This window comes from Lepidochelys kempii, chromosome 1, assembly GCF_965140285.1.
Source record: "Lepidochelys kempii isolate rLepKem1 chromosome 1, rLepKem1.hap1, whole genome shotgun sequence".
Taxonomy (NCBI): Eukaryota; Metazoa; Chordata; order Testudines; family Cheloniidae; genus Lepidochelys; species Lepidochelys kempii.
The window spans coordinates 266,315,149-266,340,453 of record NC_136380.1 but is presented as its reverse complement, the minus strand read 5'-3'; the positions used below and the strand labels follow the sequence as shown (position 1 = coordinate 266,340,453).

Here is a 25,305-nt window from a genome sequence, read left to right as displayed (position 1 = left end):
ACTAAACCTGAAGGAGGTGAATGAATAAATCTATGTGGCACAAGGTCATTTGATAGGACAGGACAACAGAGAATCACTAGTTCCTCCTATGCAGGTTTTTAGGTTTTAAAAGGAATGATATACCTTTAGGGCCTGATTCTACATACACTTACTACCAGATATCGTGGATACTTTCCTGAGCAATTGTATTGACCAAGAATTTTCTAGAACACGTGATTCTTGTCTGGGTAAAGATGACAGAATTTGGCCATCCTAAAATAATAGAGTTTTCTCTGTGCCTATGATACACATGCTGCATCAGCCAGTCAAAATGATTTTGAATGGTTAATCTATTAAGTTTATTCACCTAAAAAAAGTAGTAGATTTTTATTTATACAAAATACTAAGGTGAATGAAAACAAAAAATTACAAAATTGTAATGGAGGAGCTATTTGGAAGAGCCCCCTTGAATCCACTGACCCAGAGAAAAGTATCCAGATTTTAGTAAAGGACATTTATACTGTAATTTGGCATTGTTATTCTCTCAAGCAATTAGAAATAGGCTTCACTGTAATGAAGTTAATTAGTAAACTATATAACCTCTGGCCTGTATCACGCCTTAGCTAGTCTTAAAGGAAGTTCTAGTTTTCAGTTCAGAGTAAAGCAACATGATATTAAGGAAGCAGGACTAAGGAAGTGTAGATGATAAGTACTGACAAGAAAAAGTAAAGAGAACAACACGTTAAATAGCCCAAGTTTTTCAGGAATTGTCATGGAAATGGTCGGAATGAAGACTGCTAACGGTAGGATATTGTTCAAGCTCATGTTTGATCTATTATATTGTACAATATATCTGTTAAATGCTGTGAATCAGCTTGATGCCAGAGGCTGTCTAGCCCATGCCCTTAGACACCTGATAATAGTTTTTTCAGTACTTAAGCCAGTTGATTAGCTTATGTTTCCCATTTTGGTTTATCCTGTGAATCACAGGAAATACATTTTGTTCTTTTTGGCTTAAGATCATTTGCTCTCTGTGACTCTAACGTTACATTAGTTTTATTAGCAGGCTCGAGGCCTTAGGTTTAATCTGTTTGCTGTTCTTTTTCTTATAGTTTTATATTGACAATATTTGTTGTGCCAATGCACTACCACTGTAACTTCTGTAATATTTTGCATACAAATTCTACAGCCTATATATAACTTCAACATAATACTGAAAATAAAGGGTGAGATTTTCAAAAGCAGTCAGTGATGGCTGAACTCTGATGGTAAAACTTCCTTTTACTTCAATGGGAGTCCAGTTAAGCAAATGCTGAGAGCTTTTTAAAATCCCACCCAAAATATTCACATGTAAAATTGGAAAAAAAAATCTTCAACAAATCTCACCCACCAAATACATAATGGGAAAGTATTCACAAACTGATGGCCAGATTCAAGAAATAAAATTTCACTCTGAAAACATTAGTAAAATTTGAGACATTTTGTGAAATGTTCTAATTACAATTTCTTTTGCAAAACATAACCCCCAATTTTTTCAGACCTATTAGTATTTATTTCAATTATCATATATCAAAAATGATTACATGTGTGTTTCTGATATGAAAAGTGTAATGGAACAGTAAGAACATATGAATATAATATATTACTAGAGACAATGGGTCTGCTTCTGATCCCACTTACACTGATTTACACTGCTGTAACTCCATTGCTGTCAGCAGAGTCACTCTTGCTTTACAAAAAGAAAAGGAGGACTTGTGGCACCTTAGAGACTAACAAATTTATTTGAGCATAAGCTTTTGTGAGCTACACCTCACTTCATCGGATGCATGTAGTGGAAAATACAGTGGGGAGATTTTATACACACAGAAAACATGAAACAATGGGTGTTACCATACACACTGTAACAAGAGTGATCCTTGAAACAATGTGTGTTACCATACACACTGTAACAAGAGTGATCAGGTAAGGTGAGCTATTACCAGCAGGAAGGCGGGGAGAGAACCTTCAGTAGTGATAATCAAGATGGGCCATTTCCAGCAGTTGACAAGAACGTGTGAGGAACAGTAAGGGGGGGGGGGGAATAAACATTGGGAAATAGTTTTACTTTGTGTAATGACACATCCACTCCCAGTCTTTATTCAAGCCTAAGTTAATTGTATCCAGTTTGGAAATTAATTCTAATTCAGCAGTCTCTCGTTGGAGTCTGTTTTTGAAGTTTTTTGTTGAAGAATTGACACTTTTAGGTCTGTAATTGAGTGACCAAAGAGATTGTAGTGTTCTCCGACTGGTTTTTTAATGTGTTAATTCTTGATGTCTGATTTGTGTCCATTTATTCTTTTACATAGAGAGTGTCCAGTTTGGCCAATGTACATGGCAGAGGGGCATTGCTGGCACACGATGGCATATATCACATTGGTAGATGTGCAGGTGAACGAGCCTCTGATAGTGTGGCTGATATGATTAGGCCCTATGATGGTGTCCCCTGAATAAATATGTGGGCACAATTGGCAACGGGCTTTGTTGCAAGGATAGGTTCCTAGGTTAGTGGTTCTGTTGTGTGGTGTGTGGTTGCTGGTGAGTATTTGCTTCAGGTTGGGGGGCTGTCTGTAAGCAAGGACTGGCCTGTCTCCCAAGATCTGTGAGAGTGATGGGTCATCCTTCAGGATAGGTTGTAGAGGTGCGTTGGAGAGGTTGATGCTTTGGAGAGGTTTTAGTTGGGGGCTGAAGGTGATGGCTAGTGGCGTTCTGTTATTTTCTTTGTTGGGCCTGTCCTGTAGTAGGTAACTTCTGGGTACTCTTCTGGCTCTATCAATCTGTTTCTTCACTTCAGCAGGTGGGTATTGTAGTTGTAAGAATGCTTGATAGAGATCTTGTAGGTGTTTATCTCTGTCTGAGGGATTGAAGCAAATGCGGTTGTGTCGTAAAGCTTGGCTGTAGACAATGGATCATGTCGTGTGGTCTGGGTGAAAGCTGGAGGCATGTAGGTAGGCATAGCGGTCAGTAGGTTTCCAATATAGGGGGTGTTTATGTGACCATCGCTTATTAGCACTGTAGTGTCCAGGAAGTGGATCTCTTGTGTGGACTGGTCCAGGATGAGGTTGATGGTGGGATGGAAATTGTTGAAATCATGGTGGAATTCCTCAAGGGCTTCTTTTCCATGGCTCCAGATGATGAAGATGTCATCAATGTAGCGCAAGTAGAGTAGGGGCATTAGGGGACGAGAACTGAGGAAGCTTTGTTCTAAGTCAGCCATAAAAATGTTGCCATACTGTGGGGACCATGCGGGTACCCATAGCAGTGCCGCTGATTTGAAGGTATACATTACAGTGTGTATGGTAACACCCATTGTTTCATGCTGTCTGTGTATATAAAATCTCCCCACTGTATTTTCCACTACATGCATCCGATGAAGTGTAGCTGTAGCTGTGAGCTTAGAACAACTAAGGTGCCACAAGTATTCCTTTTCTTTTTGCGGAAACAGACTAAAACGGCCGCTACTCTGAAATCTTGCTTTACAGTAGTGTAAGTAATGTCAGAATCTGATCTATACTCTCCATTAATACATTAATAAAATCATATGCACATTCCAGTCAGCAAGATAAAATCAAATTAGTTTTATTATAAGAAGCTAATTGTTCTAGTAAGCCTCTTCAAGAAGGCCTTGTGTATAGAACTGGATGGGAATGGTTTACCTTTCCCATGAGAGTTTTGGAGATTTTTGACATCTTCCCCTTTCTGAAAGTAGAACCTCCCCCCCCCCCCCAAATAAAATCAAAATCCTGATAATTTTCACAAACTGATAATCCCAAAAATTCAGGTTGGGAAAATCAGTTTTAAACTACACCTTAAATTGAACTGGGGCAACTTTCTTGTGTAGACAAGACCTAGGATAAGTTTCCTTGAAAATCAAAGGCAGGTCCCCATCACTATAGTATCTGAGTGTATCTCTACACTGCAGTTAAAAACAAGCTGCTAGCCTGTGCCATCTGACTTGGACTAAGGGGCTGTTTAACTGTGGTATAGACATTTAGGCTCAGATGGATCCTGGGCTCTAAGACTCTGCAGGGTGGGAGGGTCCCAGAGCTTGGGCTGCAGCCTGAGCCAGACTGTCTATATCACAATTAAACGGCCCCTTAGCTCAAGCCCTGCGAGCCTGAGTCAGCCAGCATGGGCCAGCTGCGGGAGTCTAATTGCAGTGTAGACATATCCTGAGTGCCTACCAGCACTTTAAAGTGTGGATATAAAGATCTGTCTCTCTCTCCCTCCCACCCTTTACCCCTCAGTGAGCAGAGACTGGCCGTAATTAATTATTTTTTTTAATGTGGTGTTATTGTGGGAAGGCTAGGTAAGAGAAATAAAGATGTATGGGTTATTCAGGTTTAGCCAAATATAGAGAGATTTGTGTGTATTTGGTTTCTTCCGGAAACAAATATACAGCTCTAGGAACTATGAGGGGTTTTGTACATATCTACACAGGTCTAACTAAACTCCCACAGTTCTGTCCCAGTATTGTGTACTGAACCCACTGTAAAACCCTGGATTGATTTGTTTTTCTTTTTGGGAGGAGTGCTGCAGTCTCTTACTATTATTTCAAAGCCCTGAGCAGATCAGGAAAGTGGTTTAAAGCTTCTGTAGCATTTCTTGGAAATGACATAAAAGTAAAAATGAATAATGTATTTTTTATTTTAGTCCTGGGATCTTCCCACTCCCATTTGTGTAAATCAATCAACCAAATAATTAAAAATTAGCAAATGGCATGTTATGTGCCCATAACTAAAAGTTGTTTCCACAAAACAGATACTAAATATTTGTGCAGTGGTTGTATAGTTGGAAACTAAAGTAACTCTTGTTTTTCTACATAAATAATTTTGAACAATCTTACTAAGTAACAGTCACAATAAATTGAAAATATAATTAATAGAAACAGGCCAAATATTTATTAATACTGTGCCCACAAGTACCCAGAACTTTGTTTTACACTGGAGTCTCCTGCAAAACAATACAGCCTACAGCAACTCATTGTTAACACAACATCTTGCCCGTGTTTTTCTGTGCTGCTGCTGACAGATATCAACGATAGTCTTATGGTTAAAGCATGAGATTGAGAATTAGGAGACCTTGATTCAATTTTTAGCTCTTCCACATACTTCTTGTGTGACCTCCAGCAAGTCACAAAATGTTTTTGCCTTGGTTCCGCACTGGTAAGAAGGGGATAATGTACTTGTCTCTTTGTCTGGTCTATTTAGAGTGGAAGCTCTTTAGAGCAGGGATCATCTTTTACTATGTATTAATATCCTGATAGTATCTGGGATCACTAAGTGCTACTGTAATTTAAATAATTATTAGTGGTATGTAGCACCATTGTCCTCCTTTGGCTTTGTCCCATAGCTTTCCAGACATACCTATGTCTGCTTGTGCTATGGCAGCATCTCTGCTTCTGCTAACTGTACACGTCAGTACACGAGTGGATGCTATGTTGATGGTGTACCATCTAAGCAAGTTAAAAGAACAGAAGTACTTGTGGCACCTTAGAGACTAACAAATGTATTTGAGCATAAGCTTTCATGGGCTACAGCCCAAGTAGATACTGAAAAGTGATTTGCATCAACTTTTGCAGTGCTGTACGCTGGTAAGGGAGCAAGATGTAGCACAGCTGATGCCATGGGACATCTGGAATGAGAGTTTAGTTAAAACAGGAAGTTACGGTTCTGGTATTGCTTGAAGGGTGACAGAATAGAAGGACCCCTTTCATAGCTAATAATGTCTTGCTGTCATTGCAGGTGTTCCTATCTTTTATTGTTGGTACTTCTCCTTTCCTTTTGACTCCTTTGAATTGATGGGGTGGGGTGGAGGAGAGAGGGACTGTTTTTGTACTGGTAGAAGTGCTCCTCAGAGTTCCCAGCCACACCCTCTTTTCTGGTGATTATCCCTCAAAAAGGAAAAGGAAAGCAGAAAAAAATACTAAATTTCTTCTGATTTGTAAATACGGTACAAGTTAAAAAAGTATACTTAGCAATGTTCATCAATGACAGTTTATCTCCAGGGTTTCTCATCTGTCTCACCATAGACTTCAGTGGGAGTTGAGGGCATTCAGCATCTCACAGGTTTGGAACCTTGAAGCACACAATTTATTGCACAAAATGCCTCTTGTGATTAAATCTTACAAATCCTCATGGATGAATGTTTGTTGCCTTACTGCAGAAATGTCAAAACCTGAGCTATCACCTGTCATTGTGTTACAGTAGACTTAACAGTGTTTACTGAGATCTCAAGCTTTCCTCCAAGCCCACTCAACATTAAATACAGAGAGAACAGGAGTTATCTAAAGCTGAACTGAGTAACTTCCTGGAAATATAGTTACTTCTCACAGAGCCAATTCCCCGTGGGTCAATGTGAATTTTGCCATGCCCTTCAATAGCACCAGGATATGGACTTTCTTGAACAGAAAGTTTATTGTAATTTGTAAATCACTTTCCTCTTCTCTGTCCAACTTACTGATATGTTTCTTAGATTTAAACTACATCACAGAGGGAGTATTGAGTGTTGTTGAATTGGTTATAATTTATAACTGTGAGATTTAATTTTAATTTGTTTGCATTTTGAAAGTGACTAATAGAATTTTAACAAGTCCATAAAGTACAAGGCTAAGGGAGCCTTCTGTTGGTGCTATTTATCTCTAGGACTTCATTGTTGTATGCTGCTTTTACAGTAACTGCTTCAATTCCTTATCACATTTGGTTAGCTGGTGCCATGATTTGTTATTGTCTTAAGAGGCTAATGCTGCAGTCCTTATTTGGGAAAAAAAACTCCCTTGTCTTCAATAGCCATTTCACCAAAGGGGTACAAAGCTAGCCCTTAATCTGCACTTTATCATAGGGGTTCCCAGGCTTGTTCCCCTGTGGCCCACCTGTGCAACTGAAATAGGCACTGTGGCCCACTAGTAACACTTCACACTGCTTTCCAAGAGAGGACACTGAGGGTAAAGGTGGTGGTGGGGATTGCCAGGGTAGAGCCATGACTCGAGCTGTTTTCGGGGTTGATGAACCTTTAAATTATGCCCCCTGCTATCAGCCTATATAGTATGATACTGTCCATTCCCGCCTTGCCCACCAGGCAGGTGAGTCATTGTTCCCTCAGGCTGATCAAATGGTAAATCAGGGATGGGGCTGCCGAGCACACAGCCTGGCCTTCCCAGGCTGCCACGTGTCCGTCAGGAAGAGGGGCATTGTGGGACACATGCAGCCCCTGACCTCAGCAGGGACCAGAAACAATCAGAGGGCGAAGGGGCAAGGCAGGTTCCACAGTCAGCCCCCGCTGACACCCTCCGCCTCAGCAGCTCACTAAGTACCTTGAGCTTGTCACCTGGCAAAGCTGCCCCAGTCACCCATCCAGCATCCTGGGATACCTCACAGACACCCTCTGCCCATGAACGAGGGAAGGGTTTGGGAGCTGCCAGTGCTGGACAGAGGCAGGCACTTGGGCTGGGCCTGGCCGTTACCTATAATTAAGACTGCGAGTTTGTCACGCAGGTCACGGAAGTCAGGGATTCCATGACTTTCCAGTACTTCTGTGACTTCTGCAACCGGCAGGTGCAATTGACCCCAGGGCCACCTGAGCAGCTCGGGCAGCCCTGGGGCCAGATGCACCCCCCCCCAACAGTGGTGGTCCCGGGCTGCCCCCCTGCCAGCAGTGGTGGCAGTCCCAGACTCCCCCGCTAGCAGCGGCGTGGTGGTCCCGGGCTGGCAGGGCAGTCCCCCGCCGTGCCAGAGCAGCTGCGGCAGTGGTCCTGGGTCTGTGGGGCTGTCCCCTGCTAGCAGCGGCAGTGCTAATCCTGTGCTGCCCCCCTCCCAGCACCAGTGGACACCCCAGCAGGCGCCCCGGAGCCCACCTCAGCACCAGCGGGTGCCCCAGAGTCCCCCTTCCAGAGCAGCAGCTATGCCCCTAGAGCCCCCCAGAACACCAAAGATTTAGTCAGGGGTATATAGTACAAGTCATGGACAGGTCACGGGGATGTGAATTTTTGTTTATTGCCCATGACCTGTCCATGATTTTTACTAAAAATGCACATGACTAAACCTTAGCCTTACCTATAATGGTCATGATCATGGCATTGTCCAGGAGGAAACAGAGCGGCACCATTGAACCCTTCTCCTTGGGGGAGGCTGTGGGGCTGATACTTCAGGGGGCCTGCCAGCCATGAATCACAGGGTGCAATGACTCGGAGTGGGAACAGCTGCGAACTCTCCAGAAATCCTCCAGCTGTCCCGAGAGCTGCCACCTCAGGGGGCCGGCCCCTTCTCCTTGCCCTCTGCCCATAGCCCAGCGGCTTCGCTTTGCCCTCTGCCACCTGCCAGTGCGCTGGGCACATCTGGCCCTGGGCAGGAGCCATTGCTGGCCGCCACTCTGTTGCTGTCCACTTCACAATACAACCCCCACCCCCCGCCATGCCCTTACAAAACTCTACCCATGGCTCCACCTTTGGGCCACAACCCACAGTTTGGGAACCACTCCTGTATCTCATATCACTCTCTATGCTTGGATTATCCTCCCTGATCCTCTGTGTCGTGTAATCTCACGCTTCCCCTTCAGACCCCTCCTGAAGGTTCATTTATTTTGGTTAACCTTCCAGCTCTTGCTAAACCCCACCTTTGTCTTTTCTCCCAGCTGTGTTCCCTCACGCTGTGATACACTAACTCCAAATAAAACAGAAATGAACAAGATATGTGTATCTCCATCTTACTATTGTAGCCTTCCTCCTTCCCATAGCTCCCTTGGCTTCTGTTTACATTTCTTTGCTGTGTTTTTGTGTCTAATCCAGATTGAGAGCTCCTTTGTAATGTGGACTGCTTTCCCTTAATTGTCTGTAGAGCATTATGTACATTTTTAGCTCTGTAGAAATAATAATCTTTCAAGATTTTCTAAGGAAATAGCAGTGCAAAATATTTTCATTGCCTGTAATAAAGTAGCTGAGAATGTTAATTTATACTGAGAGCGTCTTTCTGTATATTTGTAGAGACCTAGTGCATAGGGGGTTCTGTGACTGGGGCCTCTGGGTGCTGAGGGAAGTATAAATATTATCAAGACTATTTTAGAGTTCTTTATGTTTAGTCAATACAATCTCTAGGATTAATAAATATTTTTTTTCCAGTATGTGAGACTGGTATATTTAGGAATGGAAACTGTTCCAGTGACTGTGGTTTAATGGTACTAATGCATATTGTTTCTGCATTATTATGTAGGTGTTCTTACAGAGGCAATGAGTTCTCCAGTGCAAGAACCAGATGTGTCAGCTTATACACAGTACAGCAGTATGCCGTTCCCCCCAGTTCAGCCTCAGATTTCATCACCACCTTATTATTCCAACCTTGGCTTTTACCCCCAGCAGCCTGAAGAATGGTATTCCCCTGGAATGTATGAACTCAGGAGAATCCCCTGTGAGAACTTTTTCACAAGAGAGACAGAACTAGCGGATATACCTGTAGCCAAGAAGTCTAGACTGGGCCACTCCACGGGAAGAGTGAAAGGAGAAGAGCTATGTGTTGTCTGTGGTGACAAAGCATCTGGATACCACTATAATGCTCTGACTTGTGAGGGGTGCAAAGGTAGGGCAAAATATGAATGAATCTGTCACAAAATAAGTTTGGGGGGAAATAGATATTTATTTCTGAAATTTCATTTTGCCTTAATTGAAAAGCTCATTCAAGTGCTTACCCTTTGTAGATCTTTGCATTTGGATCCAATGCACTGTTATTAACGGGCTAGGTAGTAGTACTGTTGAAAAGGATCTGGGCGGTATAGTGGATCACAAATTGAATATGGGTCAACAATGTGATGGAGTTGCTAAGAAGGCCAATATCATTCTGGACTGTATTAACAGGAGTGTTATATGTATGTAAGACACAGGAGGTAACTGTCTCAGGCTACGTGGCACTGGTGAGGCCACAGGTGGAGCACCATGTCCAATTCTGGGCACACCACTTCAGGAAAGATGTGGGCAGAGCCCAGAGGAGAGCAATAAAAATGACAAAAGTTTTAGAAAATTTGCGGATGATACTAAACTGGGAGGAGTGGTAGATACGCTGGAGGGGAGGGATAGGATACAGAACGACCTAGACAAATTGGAGGATTGGGCCAAAAGAAATCTGATGAGGTTCAATAAGGATAAGTGCAGGGTCCTGCACTTAGGATGGAAGAACCCAATGCACAGCTACAGACTAGGGACCGAATGGCTAGGCAGCAGTTCTGCGGAAAAGGACCTAGGGGTGACAGTGGACGAGAAGCTGGATATGAGTCAGCAGTGTGCCCTTGTTGCCAAGAAGGCCAATGGCATTTTGGGATGTATAAGTAGGGGCATAGCGAGCAGATCAAAGGACGTGATCGTTCCCCTCTATTCGACATTGGTGAGGCCTCATCTGGAGTACTGTGTCCAGTTTTGGGCCCCACACTTCAAGAAGGATGTGGATAAATTGGAGAGAGTCCAGCGAAGGGCAACAAAAATGATTAGGGGACTGGAACACATGAGTTATGAGGAGAGGCTGAGGGAGCTGGGATTGTTTAGCCTGCAGAAGAGAAGAATGAGGGGGGATTTGATAGCTGCTTTCAACTACCTGAAAGGGGGTTCCAAAGAGGATGGCTCTAGACTGTTCTCAATGGTAGCAGATGACAGAACGAGGAGTAATGGTCTCAAGTTGCAGTGGGGGAGGTTTAGATTGGATATTAGGAAAAACTTTTTCACTAAGAGGGTGGTGAAACACTGGAATGCGTTACCTAGGGAGGTGGTAGAATCTCCTTCCTTAGAGGTTTTTAAGGTCAAGCTTGACAAAGCCCTGGCTGGGATGATTTAACTGGGAATTGGTCCTGCTTTGAGCAGGGGGTTGGACTAGATGACCTTCTGGGATCCCTTCCAACCCTGATATTCTATGATTCTATGAAAACCTGACCTCTGAGAAAAGGTTAAAAAATTGAGGATGTTTAATCTTGAGAAAAGAAGGCTCAAGGGGGTGACCTGACAACAGCCTTCCAATATGTTAACGTGTGGTGTGTGTGTGGTGGTGGAACTCAGCAGTATTCTTTGAAATGTCAATAGTCTGACCGTTCAAAGTAGGCATGCATTGCTTGTTCATTGGGTAGCATTTAGAAGACTTGATTCGGAAATAGTGAAGTCAATGGTGTTACACCAAAGTAGAGTTTATCTCATTGTGTCTCAACATCAGTTCTCAGCAGACATTCTCCTCATGACATGACTCAGCATTGTTCAGCTCTCATGGTTCTTAACTCTGTAGAGCTGTGCTGGTATAGTAAATTCACCCTTTTGGTGGATTTCATTGTAGAGCACTTTTCATAAAAGGAAGAGCTAGAATCAAACTGTGTCCTTTTAGTTGAAGAGGCAACTCCTCTTGTTCTTTAATTAAACCAATTAAATATTCTCCACATCCACACAAGGTAGGTCGCAAAAAAATAACGGGCTTAGTCTGCAGCGAGGGACATTGAGGGTAGAGATTAGGAAAATCTTTCTGACTCGAAGGGTGGTTAAGCTCTGGAACAGGCTTCCAAGGGAGGCTGCGGAATCACCGTCACTGGAGGTTTTTGAGAACAGGTTGGACAAACACCTATCAAGGATGGTCTAGGTTTATTTGGTCCTGCCTCAGCACAAGGGGCTGGACTTGAGGACTTCGCAAGGTCTCTTCCAGTCATACATTTCTATAATTCTATGATTATTTTCCCTGGGACACATTGGTAGTTTCATTCCTTTGTGGATATAGAATATACATTGCCTTGCAGCACTGTTGATTGACAAACTTAAAGCAAAAGTGTTTGTCCACCAAAACCTACCATCACCAATCAATCAATCCAATCCATCCATCCACCCATCATTGTCGTCAGCAGCAGCAGCAAAACAAACAGTTGATTTAAAATAAGAACTATCGCTGGTCAAGCCTACATCATTTCTGAGTTCTGATCTGTAAATATTGTTTAAACCCCCCTCCCCACAAAAAATTCAGTCTGTGGAGTATTACATTGCATGTCTTTCATTTCTTGGAAGACAGCATGAGGGTAAAATGAGCAGCTGAAAGGACTGGTAATAGTATAAGAGCTTTTCACTTCTATGTTGTCAGTTCAGCATCTAATCCAAGTCAGTAGTGACTGAAAGTGATCACCATCTGATGGCTTGTTGGTGGCCTATAGGAAATGCATGGGTGCAATTAAAAAGTTATTTCCAGTGCTAGGACTAGTAACAGTCGTCATTTTAATATTATTCTATAAGGAATACCTCCAAAATTGATAATATCTCTAAAACTAGAATGAACATTTTAAGTGTGCCCAGTGAACAGAGCCCACACGTGGCAAAAAAAGCCACTCACCATTATTAGCAATCTGTTGTTGGTAGTTTCAGCAGAGAGGACAAGGACGTAGCAGCTGAACAACTTTTACTCCTAGAGATGGTTCTTCCAGGGCACATTGGTAGATAATTGCATCAAATAAGGGAATTATCCTTCCCTGCAACATAAGTCAATACTCTTGAGCCCAATAACTTGTGGATGGAACTATGTGTATCTTTCAGAAAAAAATCCAGTGTTGATTTAAAGACTCCAAGTGATGATAAGTTTACGACCTCCCTTGGTAAGCTGTTCCAGTGATTAATTGCCCTCACTATTAAATGGCTTTTACCAAATGAAATGTAATAATTTTTCCAGCAGTTATAACTAGAGACTGAGGAAACAACATGGTAAAAACTAAAAACATTTTGGGCCAAAATCATTCCAAGTACAACTCTCATGTAAGTGTTGGGATCAGTGGTGACAGTAAATGTATGTTCAGGTCTCCTTGTTGATTTTACTTAAGTCATTCTGTGAAACCATTATGTTACTGTTTTATTGGGATAATTCATTTTGTGTTTTCACTGTTTCATTGCTACAACATCAGTTACATAGGAAAGCACAACCCTTGGTCAAAGACTGTAAAAGTTGAATTATTTAAGGTTAATGTATTATGTTTCTGCAATAAACCTTAGAATGGCTTCAAGCAATAGTAAGATGATGTGCTGAGGGGGAGAGGAGAACAATTCTGTTTGAAAAGCTGGATAGTATGTTTTAATGGTCTTAGCATTCTGCCTCTCTGGTGCCCTTCACCCCAGAGGTGGCTGCATTTCAGTGGTGCTAAATGTGTGGAGTTAAGCACTTTGGTCTCCTTCAGAATGAAAGGCTCTATATAAAAGTAAGATATTACTATCAACATTAATCTACAATTTGAATAGAGAGCCAGTGCAAAGCATGATAGAACCAATTAAATATATCTGAGATACCTGAATACAAACCAGTCTATTTATATTTGAAATTTTGAAGAGAATTTAGTGAACCTTGAGTGGTTTACTTATAAATTGAAAGAGCTGCTGACCTTATATTCTCTCTCTCTTTTTTTGTGGGGGAAAAAAAACATGTTTTATTGGCTCACAAGAGATTTGTATTCTGGAGCTGTGCATACATTCAATTTTTTGTGACTATATTACTATCCGCATACAGATACATGTGAATATTGCCCATCACTTGGCAAGAAAAAAATGGTTTGAAAATCTGATTTTCTATTTATCCTTTCCCCAAAATATCAATCAAAAAGCAAACTAAACAGGATGCACACCTCTGAGATCTAGGCTTATGCTAGAATTTTTTTAAAAGATACTTTAAAAATTGAAAACTTCTGTGGGACATCTCTCATCCCTAATTGTGCAGTTATAAATTATTACATCATTCTACAATAATGGCATAATGGTCCATAAACAATGAGACAGTTTACAAGTGTTATTACAATGTTTGGGATATTATATATTACAGTATTTTCTACAGTCTATTCCATTGTAACACCTGTCCTGGTTAGGCATTATAAAACCTTCTTTCGGTATGTCTACACTGCAATTAAAAAATCTGCAGCTGGCCCATTCCAGCTGACTTGGGCTTGGGCTAAGGCGATGTTTAATTGCAGTGTAGACATTGCTGGAGCTTAGGCTCAAGGATCCTGTGAGGTGGGAGAGTTCCAGAGCTCGGTCTGTAGGCCGAGCATGAATGTCTACATCGCAGTTAAGCAGCCCCGTATCCTGAGCCACACAAGCCCCAGTCAGGTGGCATGGGACAGCTGCAGATGTCTAATTCCAGTGTAGACATACCCTGTGAGGAGGCCTTAGAGCACATTTGGACCCTAACTGGAATCTAGAGACCCCTCTGGAAAGGGGTGGTATACAAGTCACATGAATTTAGTGGGGCAGACTATAGCGTCATACTCATTTATTGAAGTCACAAAATCATTTACATTGACAGAAAAGTGGATTATATACTCCGTCGCCTACAAAATGGCCTAGCTGATTTTTATTACCCCCAAACTATTCCTGATAATCCTTGATGTATGTCATGTCAAACCACAGATATTTCCTGTTAAAGTCATTCCACATTCATCTTCTCACTCTCTCTAGAAAGTCAGGACAGTTTGTGTGGTGATGGAACTCAGACTACTGACATTTCAAAGAATACTGCTGACCGTTCAAAGTAGGCATGCATTGCTTGTTCATTGGGTAGCATTTAGAAGACTTGATTCGGAAATAGTGAAGTCAATGGTGTTACACCAAAGTAGAGTTTATCTCATTGTGTCTCAACATCAGTTCTCAGCAGACATTCTCCTCATGACATGACTTAGCATTGTTCAGCTCTCATGGTTCTTAACTCTGTGGAGCTGTGCTGGTATAGTAAATTCACCCTTTTGGTGGATTTCATTGTAGAGCACTTTTCATAAAAGGAAGAGCTAGAATCAAACTGTGTCCTTTTAGTTGAAGAGGCAACTCCTCTTGTTCTTTAATGTCTTATACAGTATATGCAACATACAATTCAGTATTTGGATATGATAGAACTGGTTAATTTCATTTCAAATTCATTTTGTAGGAGAGAGAGAGACCACAAACATGCTCTTGTTTATTTTCATGCACCAGATGACCTCTACCTGATGCAAAACCAAACACTTCAACAGGGGACAGGGTGGGAAAAGCAATATATACACTGAAGCCCCAGTCTCATAAATTGTTCAATGTATCTGTATAAAGCCCAATTAAAGTTGGTGAGGGTCTGCCTGTGAAGAACAACTTTCAGGACTGGGGCCGGAAAAAGGGAGTTCTACCCATAACTAACCCTAATCACTGTTGAGGCTAACAGAACAAAACACATTCATAGTTTCTAACTGAAGCTAGTTGTTGAGATTTTGGAAGATCAGATAAGGTTAGCAATGTCAAAATGCAAAAAACACCTTATTTTTAAATCCCCCCCCCAGACACTGTCTCCCCAAATATCTTGCCTGATTTGCCTCAGATTGTCCCAAAAAATTCTCCTTTAGCACAAGATCACACACGTGACATTTCAGGACGTTTGATTTAATTCTGGAGTTGTTATTACTAAGGGATATGTGTCAAAAATTGGGCTTATTGGGGAGAACTAACTTTGACATTACTAGGGAGAAGACTATCTAGAGAGAAACTGCTAAGAATGTCACTCCATAATAAAAATGGGATGAGAGTAAGGTTGAAAATTCTGCTTTGCCAGAGCAGAAAAATATTTTGGATTTTAAAAATTGTTTCTTTCAGTAGGAAACAGTCACAGTTCTAAATTTTGTTGGTTTATAAATCTCACTGATTTGGCATCACTACATGTTGTCAATAAGTTGCATTTGCTAAAGCTTTTGCAATTCTTTACATACAAATAACAGCTAATAAAGTGTTGCCTAGATCTTGTTTATGCTAGCCATAATAACAGCAATCTGACTTCTAATGGTCATAAACATATTTGCATACAGCTTTTGAATATAACTGTCATAAATGATTTTCTTCATGAATTGCAGCCTTTAAATAAATTGTTTAAAATAAAATTAGAACATGATCTGAAACAAACTGAACTGCCATTTAACTGGTATTGAAAATCTACAGCTTAAACCTAGACCTTTTCTTCCTTCCCTGACCAGCATATGGAAATGTGTTAAACTCCATGTGAATGGCAAACAAAAATAATGTCTGGGTCTGACTGAAAGTTCCAAATAATCTGCATTTCAAAAGAGGTTAGTGTCAATCAAGTATATTTGAATGGAAAAAGAGAACTATTCAAAACACACAGTACAGGAGACAGGAGTCAAAGAAGTGCCAAGTTTGTTGTTGCTAAATAGAATTTTATTATTTTTTGTAACAAAATGTTAGGGCTGGGATGGATAATTTAAATTAAAGATGGGCCTGAGCCATGACACTAATTTGGATCCACCGTGAATTTCTCAACAATTCAGGGGTACATGTAGGCATATGTGTCCTAGTTCAATGCCTTTCAGAGAGAAAACAAAGAAGAGAGCCAGATCTGAACTTCCCCCCGAGTTGACTGTGGGTGATTGGATCCTGTGTTTTTGTTCAGTCCCACCTTTAGTGAATGGAAGTGTCAGGTAGAATACTACCAGGACTGAGATTAGGGTTAGCCTGTACTACAAATCAGCCATGTGCCCTCAGGGGCTTCCAGGAACCCCTTTTTAAAATTCTGCCACCAAACTGATGGAAGAGTTGAGATTATTTCCCATGCCTGACGGAGTTCACTCCCTCTTTGAATGCTGCTAAATCATCCCATCTAAAACACAGCATTCGAAAAATGCTATGCTTGCAAAATGAAGCACTAAAAGTTCAGGAAATGTTAAAGCAAAGGTTGCCTGTGCAACTGTATCTTTGCCCTCCTAGTAAGTGGTATTATAATAGTCTTTTATTGCATAGAATTTCACTGCATGAATGCATACTGTCTTTTCCACAGTAGCGCAGTCTGAGTACAGGTTGGACAGTGAATAAGGGCTTTGTACTGAATCAGAAAGGGGTCTGTGGATCCATGATTTTCTTTGGGCTAATTTCTGTTTGCAGTTCTTTACACCAATGTAAACCTGGAGTGAATCCAGGGAAACTAAATTCCGTGAAACTTGACTTCAGTGGGACTAATTGTGTGGTTAAAGTTAGAAAAGTGCTTAAGTACCTTGCTGAATTAGGGCCTCAGTGTACCAGAAGGGCAGAGTTTAATGAAGGAGGCAGGGGGTTGTTGCAAACGAGGGAGGAATCGTCTACTTTAATATGTAGGATGAAACTAAATATAGTTCAGAGGCTTCATTCTAGATGGGCAGGCAGTCTGTGTGACCCTGCTTACATGTGTTTGCAAGTACTCTAATTCTCGGTAATTGAGACAATGGGAATTCACTCAAATGGGTTTGCTGCCTGCACTCTCATGGCTTGTCCTGTCCTCAGAGTCCTTCAAGTGAATTGTAGCCTCATAGTTGTTCATTGGCTATTAGAGTACTGTCCAGTATTGTGTATAATCCTGGTATTTGAACCACAGTGATGGGTTCCAAATTTGCATCTGAACCTTCTCAAGGATCCCAGATATTTGGATGTGGGATTTTAGTTCAGGCCAATGTCTAGTGTATAGACCCACATCATATAATATCTGGTTCTAAATGATATTGCATGGACCACTTAGGTGCAAGTAATGGTTTAAAGTAGCAATAATTCAGCCATCAGCATGTCCAAGTGATACCAAAAGAAACTGGAGTTGTTGCAGAATGTGTTGCATTCAGAGGGTGAAACAGTTATGCAGTCTCTTTTCAAGCTAATCAGTTCCCCACTTTGCAGTGCCTTCTTACACATCTATCTCACTGTTGTTTGCACAGGCTTCTTCAGAAGAAGTATCACTAAAAATGCTGTATACAAGTGTAAAAATGGAGGCAATTGTGAGATGGACATGTACATGAGAAGAAAGTGCCAGGAGTGCCGCCTGCGGAAATGCAAACAAATGGGGATGTTGGCTGAATGTATGTATACAGGTATTTGCATCAAGCAAGCAAAGTACTTTGAAAATATATTCAATCTTACATTTGTCTAACTGGGCTGTGGCTAATATGCTGAAGCCTCCATACATATACAAAGGTGGGTAAAACCCTCAAAGATATAATCTAGCAAATCTGAAGGCATGGACTGTAGCATTAAAGGCACTGCAGTCCATGCTCAACAAATCTTATTGAATAGGCATGACATACCCATGAATGATGAGATTTGGTTAATGATAGGGGACACCAGAGCGTGAGGTGTGTGATGATCTGGTGGTGAAGAAAGGACTTTCCCTGCCAGAGTGGGCTGACACAGCGAAAGGCAAGAGCCAAAGGGGCTACCCAAGTGCGAGGAAAAGCCACTCCAGTAGCTATGGAAAAAGGAGGGAGGTGGTGGAAGGCATCAATTGGAGAAGGGGAGGAATACAAAGAAGCAGGGAATTTTCAGTGCTATGTAGGGCAGAGAAGGAACAGACTTACCCCTACCCCAAACCACCTTTTTATGGACTGCCTGCCAGCCCTTCCCAGCCAATTCCAATGCTTGTATGAACTGCTGGCAATAAACCAATGGCGGATCTCCTGAAAAAGGAGGGCTACCATTGGCTGGAAGTTGCTGTGTGCTGCAGTCCTCCTCTGGCAATCTGGGCTGGCCTGGTAAGGGACAGCCCTTTTTTAAAATCGTCTCATTAGTTCTTCTAATGGAGGTATAGAGCTATATAGGTACAATCACCTCCAAAGAACTTGGCTTTTAGATTTAAACCATGTTTTATATTAAAAAAAATTGGAATTCAGGCTGACATATTACTTATATGATTACCAAGCTCCAGGCCAATGTACTTTAAACATCTGTGATACTGCACTACACCCCAAAATGAGGAGTTAAAGTTCTACCAGTAATTCAATTTCAACTATAACAGTAATAGTCATTCCATATTTGAAGGCTCACTCCTAGAAATATAGTGTACACACCTGCATATGCTGCCTTCAGTGAATAGGACTGCAGTTTATTCTATTTATTGATGGCTCCAATCATTTTAGCACACTGTAGTGTCAAACCAATTTAGGTTCATACAGGAAATTAATCTACTCTGAGTTTTTAATATACTTCTCTTTTTTTAATCTGATCATGAGATGCTATATTAACTGTTGGCTTTGTGAGAAACAATAACCTCCATCAATATTTGGAATGCATGCAAATATAATATAATTAATCTTTCATTCTGTAAATTGAACAGACTACAAAGATCCTGAGATATGACATATTCTCGTACAATACATAAATATCCAAACAAATGCCACCAAAGTGATGATAGCACTCAATGAGTCAGTAAGTGTCATAGGAAAATAAAAACCCATGGAGTTGGACTCAGATTCATTGTTCCACAAATTCAAGAGATCAGGATTCTCTGAGTGACTCATGGCAGCAGAAAAACAACAGATCACAGAAAAAAAAATAGGTTAGTGTAAATAATACTGACTGAGGACACATGAAACTTTTAAACTGGCTGATCATTTTCTCAAATTGGCATATGTGAAACAAAGACCGACAATAGGTGCTGCCATTTGAATCTTTCTCTGCAATGGAAACACTTACTTTGTTACTGGGTATCTCATGTTACTCATAACTTAAACATAAGCATGTTCGAAAGCACTTCAGTGAGGACATTTTGCAAGTCATCATTTAACAAGTTTCAAAGGAAGACCACACCGTATATGGTTGGTTTTAGATCAGGGCTTGACAGGGTGGTAAAACCTCAAGCTTCTATTTATACATTGTCTTAAGTTGAAGAAGTTTCTTTGAAATAAAAGCTTACCTTGAACTTTGTTTCAGTTACTCATACCAGAGGGTTGCAATTATAAACACTGAAGAATTTTGCTATAGCAAAAAGGGAGGTAGAGTCTTATAAACATTTATGGCCCTACTCACTAAACGTTTCTATGTCCTTTGCACATAAACCACAAATACGGTGAAATTATTTAACCATCAGCTTCAAATATATTTTTGTACTTATAGTTGCAGTTCTTTAGCGTGACCTGAGTTTCTACTTAAAGGCCAGATTCTGCCACTCTTATTCCGGCTGAATCGCACTCCTAGTCTCACTGAAATGGAGCCATTTCTGGAATTAGAGTAAAATGCTGGCTGCATTGAAATCAATAGGAGGTTTGCAACTAACTTCAGTGAAGCTATAATTTCACCCCCAAAGTACTACTCAGCATAAATAAGAATGGCAGAATCAGGCCTTTAGTGTACAGGACACAAAGCAAACCAAATTTTTCCCAGAAAAGAAATAGGCCAGATCCTCATCTGGTATAAATCAGTGTAGCTCCACTGACTGCCCCAGTTTACATCAGCTGAGGATCTGGCCCAATGGTTTTAGCAGGATTGCTTTACATCTATTCTTTAGAAAAATAAAGCTAGGATGTTGTAAAAATGAGGCAGTACAATCACATACCTTGATGCCAATTATTATCTGCAACATTCCTATCACTGATATTTTCCTATTTCAAGGTACTATATGTAAGTCTTATTTTAATCATGTAAACTTCCTCTTCTCTCAGTGGTGTTGGTAGGTTATTTTATATAGTGCTTAAACAGGAAATTAAAAACATTCACAACTGAATTCAGTGTTTACATATCTTTCCCCACCATCATATACTTTCTGAATGAGTCTCTTTTCCTGTTCTGCATTTTCAAGATTGGAGAGCCAGGCAGACTCCTTGAAAGAAACTCTAAATTGAAGTTCTGTGATGATTATATTCTTAGATCCATTCATACCTGCTTGCCTGTTGGTCAGTTTGCTGGTTTTCTTTTGAGGGTTGGTTCTGTTAATTGTTATTATTTAGTAATTGTTCAGCACAGATGGTGTGCTGGTTGCTGTGCATAATGCACCTAAAGATAGCCCCGACCCAAGTTGTTTACAGTCTATAAGAATAAATACATTAAGTGACAAATATTTAATTTAAGAACACAATAGACTCTAATCAATAATAAACCCTGGGCTTGATTCAATCTGCTAGTGCAAGGGAGGTACAAATTGTGGCAGTTGACCAGATAATGCACTGGATCAGCACATATTTATTTGAGCATAAGCTCACGAAAGCTTGTGCTCAAATAAATTGGTTAGTCTCTAAGGTGCCACAAGTCCTCCTTATTCTTTTTGCAAATACAGACTAACACGGCTGCTACTCTGAAAGCTGTTTTCAGAGAATGTCTTGCATGGGTAAGTCGTTTATTGGTGTTAAAGGGCAATATGTGGGCATGCTCATGTACTTACTTGGTTCCACACTGGTATATGAAAATTAACCTACCCTAATATGTCTTTTGGGGTGTGAATCCTATGAACGTATTATTTGCAATGCTGCAGGTTTGTTAACAGAAATACAATGCAAGTCAAAACGTCTAAGAAAACATGTGAAACAGCCGCCTGATCAGACAGCCAACGAAGATAATGAGGGAGCGGACCTGAAGCAAGTGACATCTACAACTAAAATATACAGGGTAATAAAATTCATGGAAATAGTCTGTACAATAATTAGGATGTTTTAGCTACATGCAAAGAACACAGCATACTATGGTTACACTGAAGTAATTTAGAGAATCGCCTTATGTAGCCAGACACATTTCCCTCAGTGTTTATAGTGTTTACCTATAATTAATGAAATAGCTTTATTTGAGGATCTAAGGCATTAGTCTACGGCAATAACATGTAAAACGGTAACTTCTCATATAGATTCTAAGGGGGGGTATCTTGACCCTAACATGTTAATTATGCATGCATGTACGTATGCACATGCACACGTTAGCATACACATTCCACACAGAGATTAGATCTATGTGGTAGAAATATCCATGGGATAAACTGCAGAGACGTGATAAACTGCAGAAGACACATTAAGTAAGATTCATCACATGGCTGTGCAAATTATCCGTGGATATTTTTACGATACATATTTACAGATCTAATCTCTGCATGGGATGTGTCTATTGAATAATTACGGTTTTATAAATTATCATGCACCTTTGACCACCTCACCTGCACTCTGTCATGAATCCATCTCCCTCAGGACTACTATTAATATGCTAAATCTGAGACCTGCAAACAGTTGCCATAAAAAGATCAGTTTGATAGAAGGAAACATTGCTCTTTCTCCCCAAATGTGGAATTCCAATCCTCCAACACTACCCCCCCCCAAATTTACAGCTGCCCAACGGCCATGATGGCAATATTCAGTCCTTACTTGCATCAGTTACCGATTTAAATTTGGATACCTTGCTGCCCTTCAGGACTAGAAATAGGAGCAAAGGAAAAGCAAGATTTCTGACATTCCAAATGGACCTAGTGTTTGCTTCTAGACCTGGAATGTGCGGAGATATTAGACCTTAAAATCTGATATTCTTAGGTATAGAAAAGCAATATCAAGTCACGTTAGAGGCTTTTAATGCTTCTTTTGAGCCTTACCCAGTTGGGGACACATAATAATTACGATACCTGAGATATACAGAGTCCAGATGTTTTTTGAAACTCACTAAAACATCTATAAAATAGTTTTTCTGTAAAGTAAGTGTCATGTATAGAATATATGAGGGTGTGGTATTGAGGTTTTGGGGTGTCCACATAACTCACTAATTACCAAACCTGATAATACTTCCACTCCAAACTCATGCTGGTAAAACATTTATACCACTCTATCATTGATCCTTTGTATACATCTGCAGTCTCTAAGGGGCTAGGCAGACTTCTCATCTTGTTGACATCCAAATGTAAGATGTAAATCAATACAAACTTACTGAAGTAAGAGATGCTAGATCACTTCCAGTTACTGAACTTTATGGGTTTTTTTCTGCCAGTATAGGAGAAAGTAGAACTTACCCCAGAACAGCAGAACCTTCTTCATTACATCATGGATTCCTATAGTAAACAAAGAATTCCTCAAGAGGTATCAAAAAAACTTGTAAGTACACAAATTAATTAGTCTTTTGAAAGTTGTTATTTGGGTTGTATGCAGCGACTACGGGGCTTTATTATTATTATTAGCATTAGTTAAGGTGGTGTACTGAGGGCTGTGTTTGAACTGCAAGCTGTCACTTTAAGAGTGGGAGGGTTTTCTGGTCCTGTTTGCAGGCTACAGGCTCTGTAACATCTGGGAGCAGCTTAAAGCAAGTTGGGGTGAGTTATGTCAGTCTGTTTTAGGGAGCAGCCTGTTTCTGCGCTCTTTTTGTTTGTAAACATTTTGAATTCTAAGAAATAAAGCAACCTTCCAGCAAGGATATTTATGTTTTTTTTTTAATTTAATGTTTCTGGGTGTACGTTGTGAACATAAGTTAACATTTATATGAAAGTAGCACCTAGAGCCCTCAACCAGGTTGACACTGTACAAACACATAGTAAATTACAGTACTTGCCCCCAAAGAGCTTACAGTCTAAAAGAAGAGTTTACAATCTAAAAGTATATAAGAAAATCAGAATCTGTTCTTAAATCACTACAATCTGACCATTTCTTTGTTCATTGAACCCAAATATTGAGGAGAAGAGTGTGCATCTTGGGGGAAAGTGACTAACACCCTCAAATCACTCAGATAATGATTAATCACTGAAGACTTTCAAATAGGTAGTATAATGTGATGCTATATTGAATATTGCTTAACTGAAATCTACATTGACTAGTAAAATCTGAATTTGTGTGAATAAACTACAGCCTCCAAGACTGTTGTCATAAAGTCGCCGTCACACACAAACACACATATAAAGACACTTGATCTTTTGGTCTGGCTGAGCACAGCAAAGAATCCAGGAAGTGGGAGGCAAAGGTGGCTTTTTATTGCCTTATCAGACTATGGTTATTCTTCCTAAGGGCAAGTTAGAGGAGCCTTAGGACTAGATCTGGTAAGAAAATAATCGCAAAAAAAATTCGAACTTTGCAACAAGAATATCAAACCAAAAACTTGAAATGTTTCAGTTTTTGGAACCAAAAACTTCTTTTTTTTTCAGTTTTTCCTTTTGGGATTTCTCCCCCCTTTCTTTCTCTCCCTTTCTTTCACCGCCTCTCTTTTTCAGTGGCAAAATGAAAAATAAAAAAAAGCAGAAAAAGGGGAGAAAAGATAAAGGGGGAAAAGAGAGGGGAAAATGGGAGAAAATATTTTGGTTTCCAAGTTTGAAAACTAAAAAAAATTCAGTTTGGGGGGGGGGGGTTGTTAAAAAAATGGAAAATGTCAATAAACAAAACAACAACAACAACAAAGAGTTTTGAACAAAATATGTTGACCAGCTCTCCTCAGGGCTCAATCCTTTTGACATTCCACTATACCGGGGGAGTTATGTGGCATGTGCGACAAACTGGCTATGCCAGTTCTATGTCACTTGGGTTTTACAACCACTTCAGTTGCCTAGTTAAATCAGCTATACTGTCCCTTTGCACTGGTGGAGCAATTTTTTGTAATGGTATATTTCTTTTCCCGTCGTTGTGGTGAATCAATGTAGTAGCTGGTCTGAAACTATGCTACTTGTTGCTGCAGTTCCATCAGATCTTGCAAGCACATAGGGTTGGGCCAAGTAAATACTTAGATGGGTGACCTCCAAGGAATATCCTGGGTGCTGTAGGCAGTAATGTTAGTTGAGTAGCTGGCACCCTTCCCCTTGAATCCATATGAACTAATGTTCCAGTGTGGTACTGCTGGAGGTGCGGTTACACACATGATATTGAAAAAGCAAGGTTCTGACCACTTGGGGTCAGTAAAGGTTTCATGCTCTTTTCATAAGTGTAGGACTGTTAACCCTGGTGACCTGGCCAAATTCCAATCTGGAGATGATATTCTGCCTTTCTAAATTCCCAGTGCAGTTGCAACTGAATACAGTGTCTTTCCTCACTCCTTAATCTAAACTACTGTGTAACATTGCTTTGTAGTGGCAAGCAGCTGCCACAATCCACCTGAAATCTTAAAATCCCAAACTTCTGTATACTTTTATTACCTATTATATTACAGAGGTGTTGTGAGGATTAATTAGTAAATATTTGTGTAGTGCTTTGAGATATTCTTACAAAAAGAATGACAGAAGTCCAAAGTGTCAGCTATTATTAACCATTGTTTTTTTAATTTTAAATACTTAGTTACAAGAGGAATTCAGTGCTGAAGAAAATTTTCTCATCTTAACAGAAATGGCTACCAGTCATGTTCAGGTTCTTGTGGAATTCACCAAAAAGTTACCAGGTATGTCACAATGGACCAAATCTTGCTCCCACAGAAATTAATGGCAAGCCTCTAATTGATTTTAGTTGCAGCTTGATTGCTATGTATATCTAGGTAAGTATAGCTGAGAGGATGTATAAAAGTATGTTCCATTGTCCCTGCCAATACACATAAGCCACTGATGCGACCTAAAAAACTGAAGCTTTATACTCCAAGAGACTGCTTTGAAAGACTCAAACTTAACCAGTTTCAGAAGGAATATCCTCTATATCTAT

At 40.4% G+C, this 25,305-nt stretch overlaps 1 protein-coding gene across 3 annotated transcripts in view; it reads left to right on the top strand.

Moving 5' to 3' along the window:
- The first annotated feature begins 624 nt into the window (after positions 1-624).
- The window catches only part of NR1H4 (nuclear receptor subfamily 1 group H member 4), a 49,473-nt gene continuing 24,792 nt past the window's right edge, over positions 625-25,305 (top strand). The window contains exons 1-6 of one of the 3 annotated variants that reach the window (XM_073327410.1): positions 625-782; positions 9,219-9,581; positions 17,689-17,841; positions 21,210-21,343; positions 22,699-22,797; positions 24,952-25,051. In XM_073327410.1, the coding sequence (XP_073183511.1) occupies positions 752-782; positions 9,219-9,581; positions 17,689-17,841; positions 21,210-21,343; positions 22,699-22,797; positions 24,952-25,051 (880 nt within the window). In that variant the 5' untranslated portion in view covers positions 625-751. The remainder of the gene's footprint in view (positions 783-9,218; positions 9,582-17,688; positions 17,842-21,209; positions 21,344-22,698; positions 22,798-24,951; positions 25,052-25,305) is intronic. The other 2 variants (XM_073327411.2, XM_073327412.2) reach the window with 2 other exon arrangements.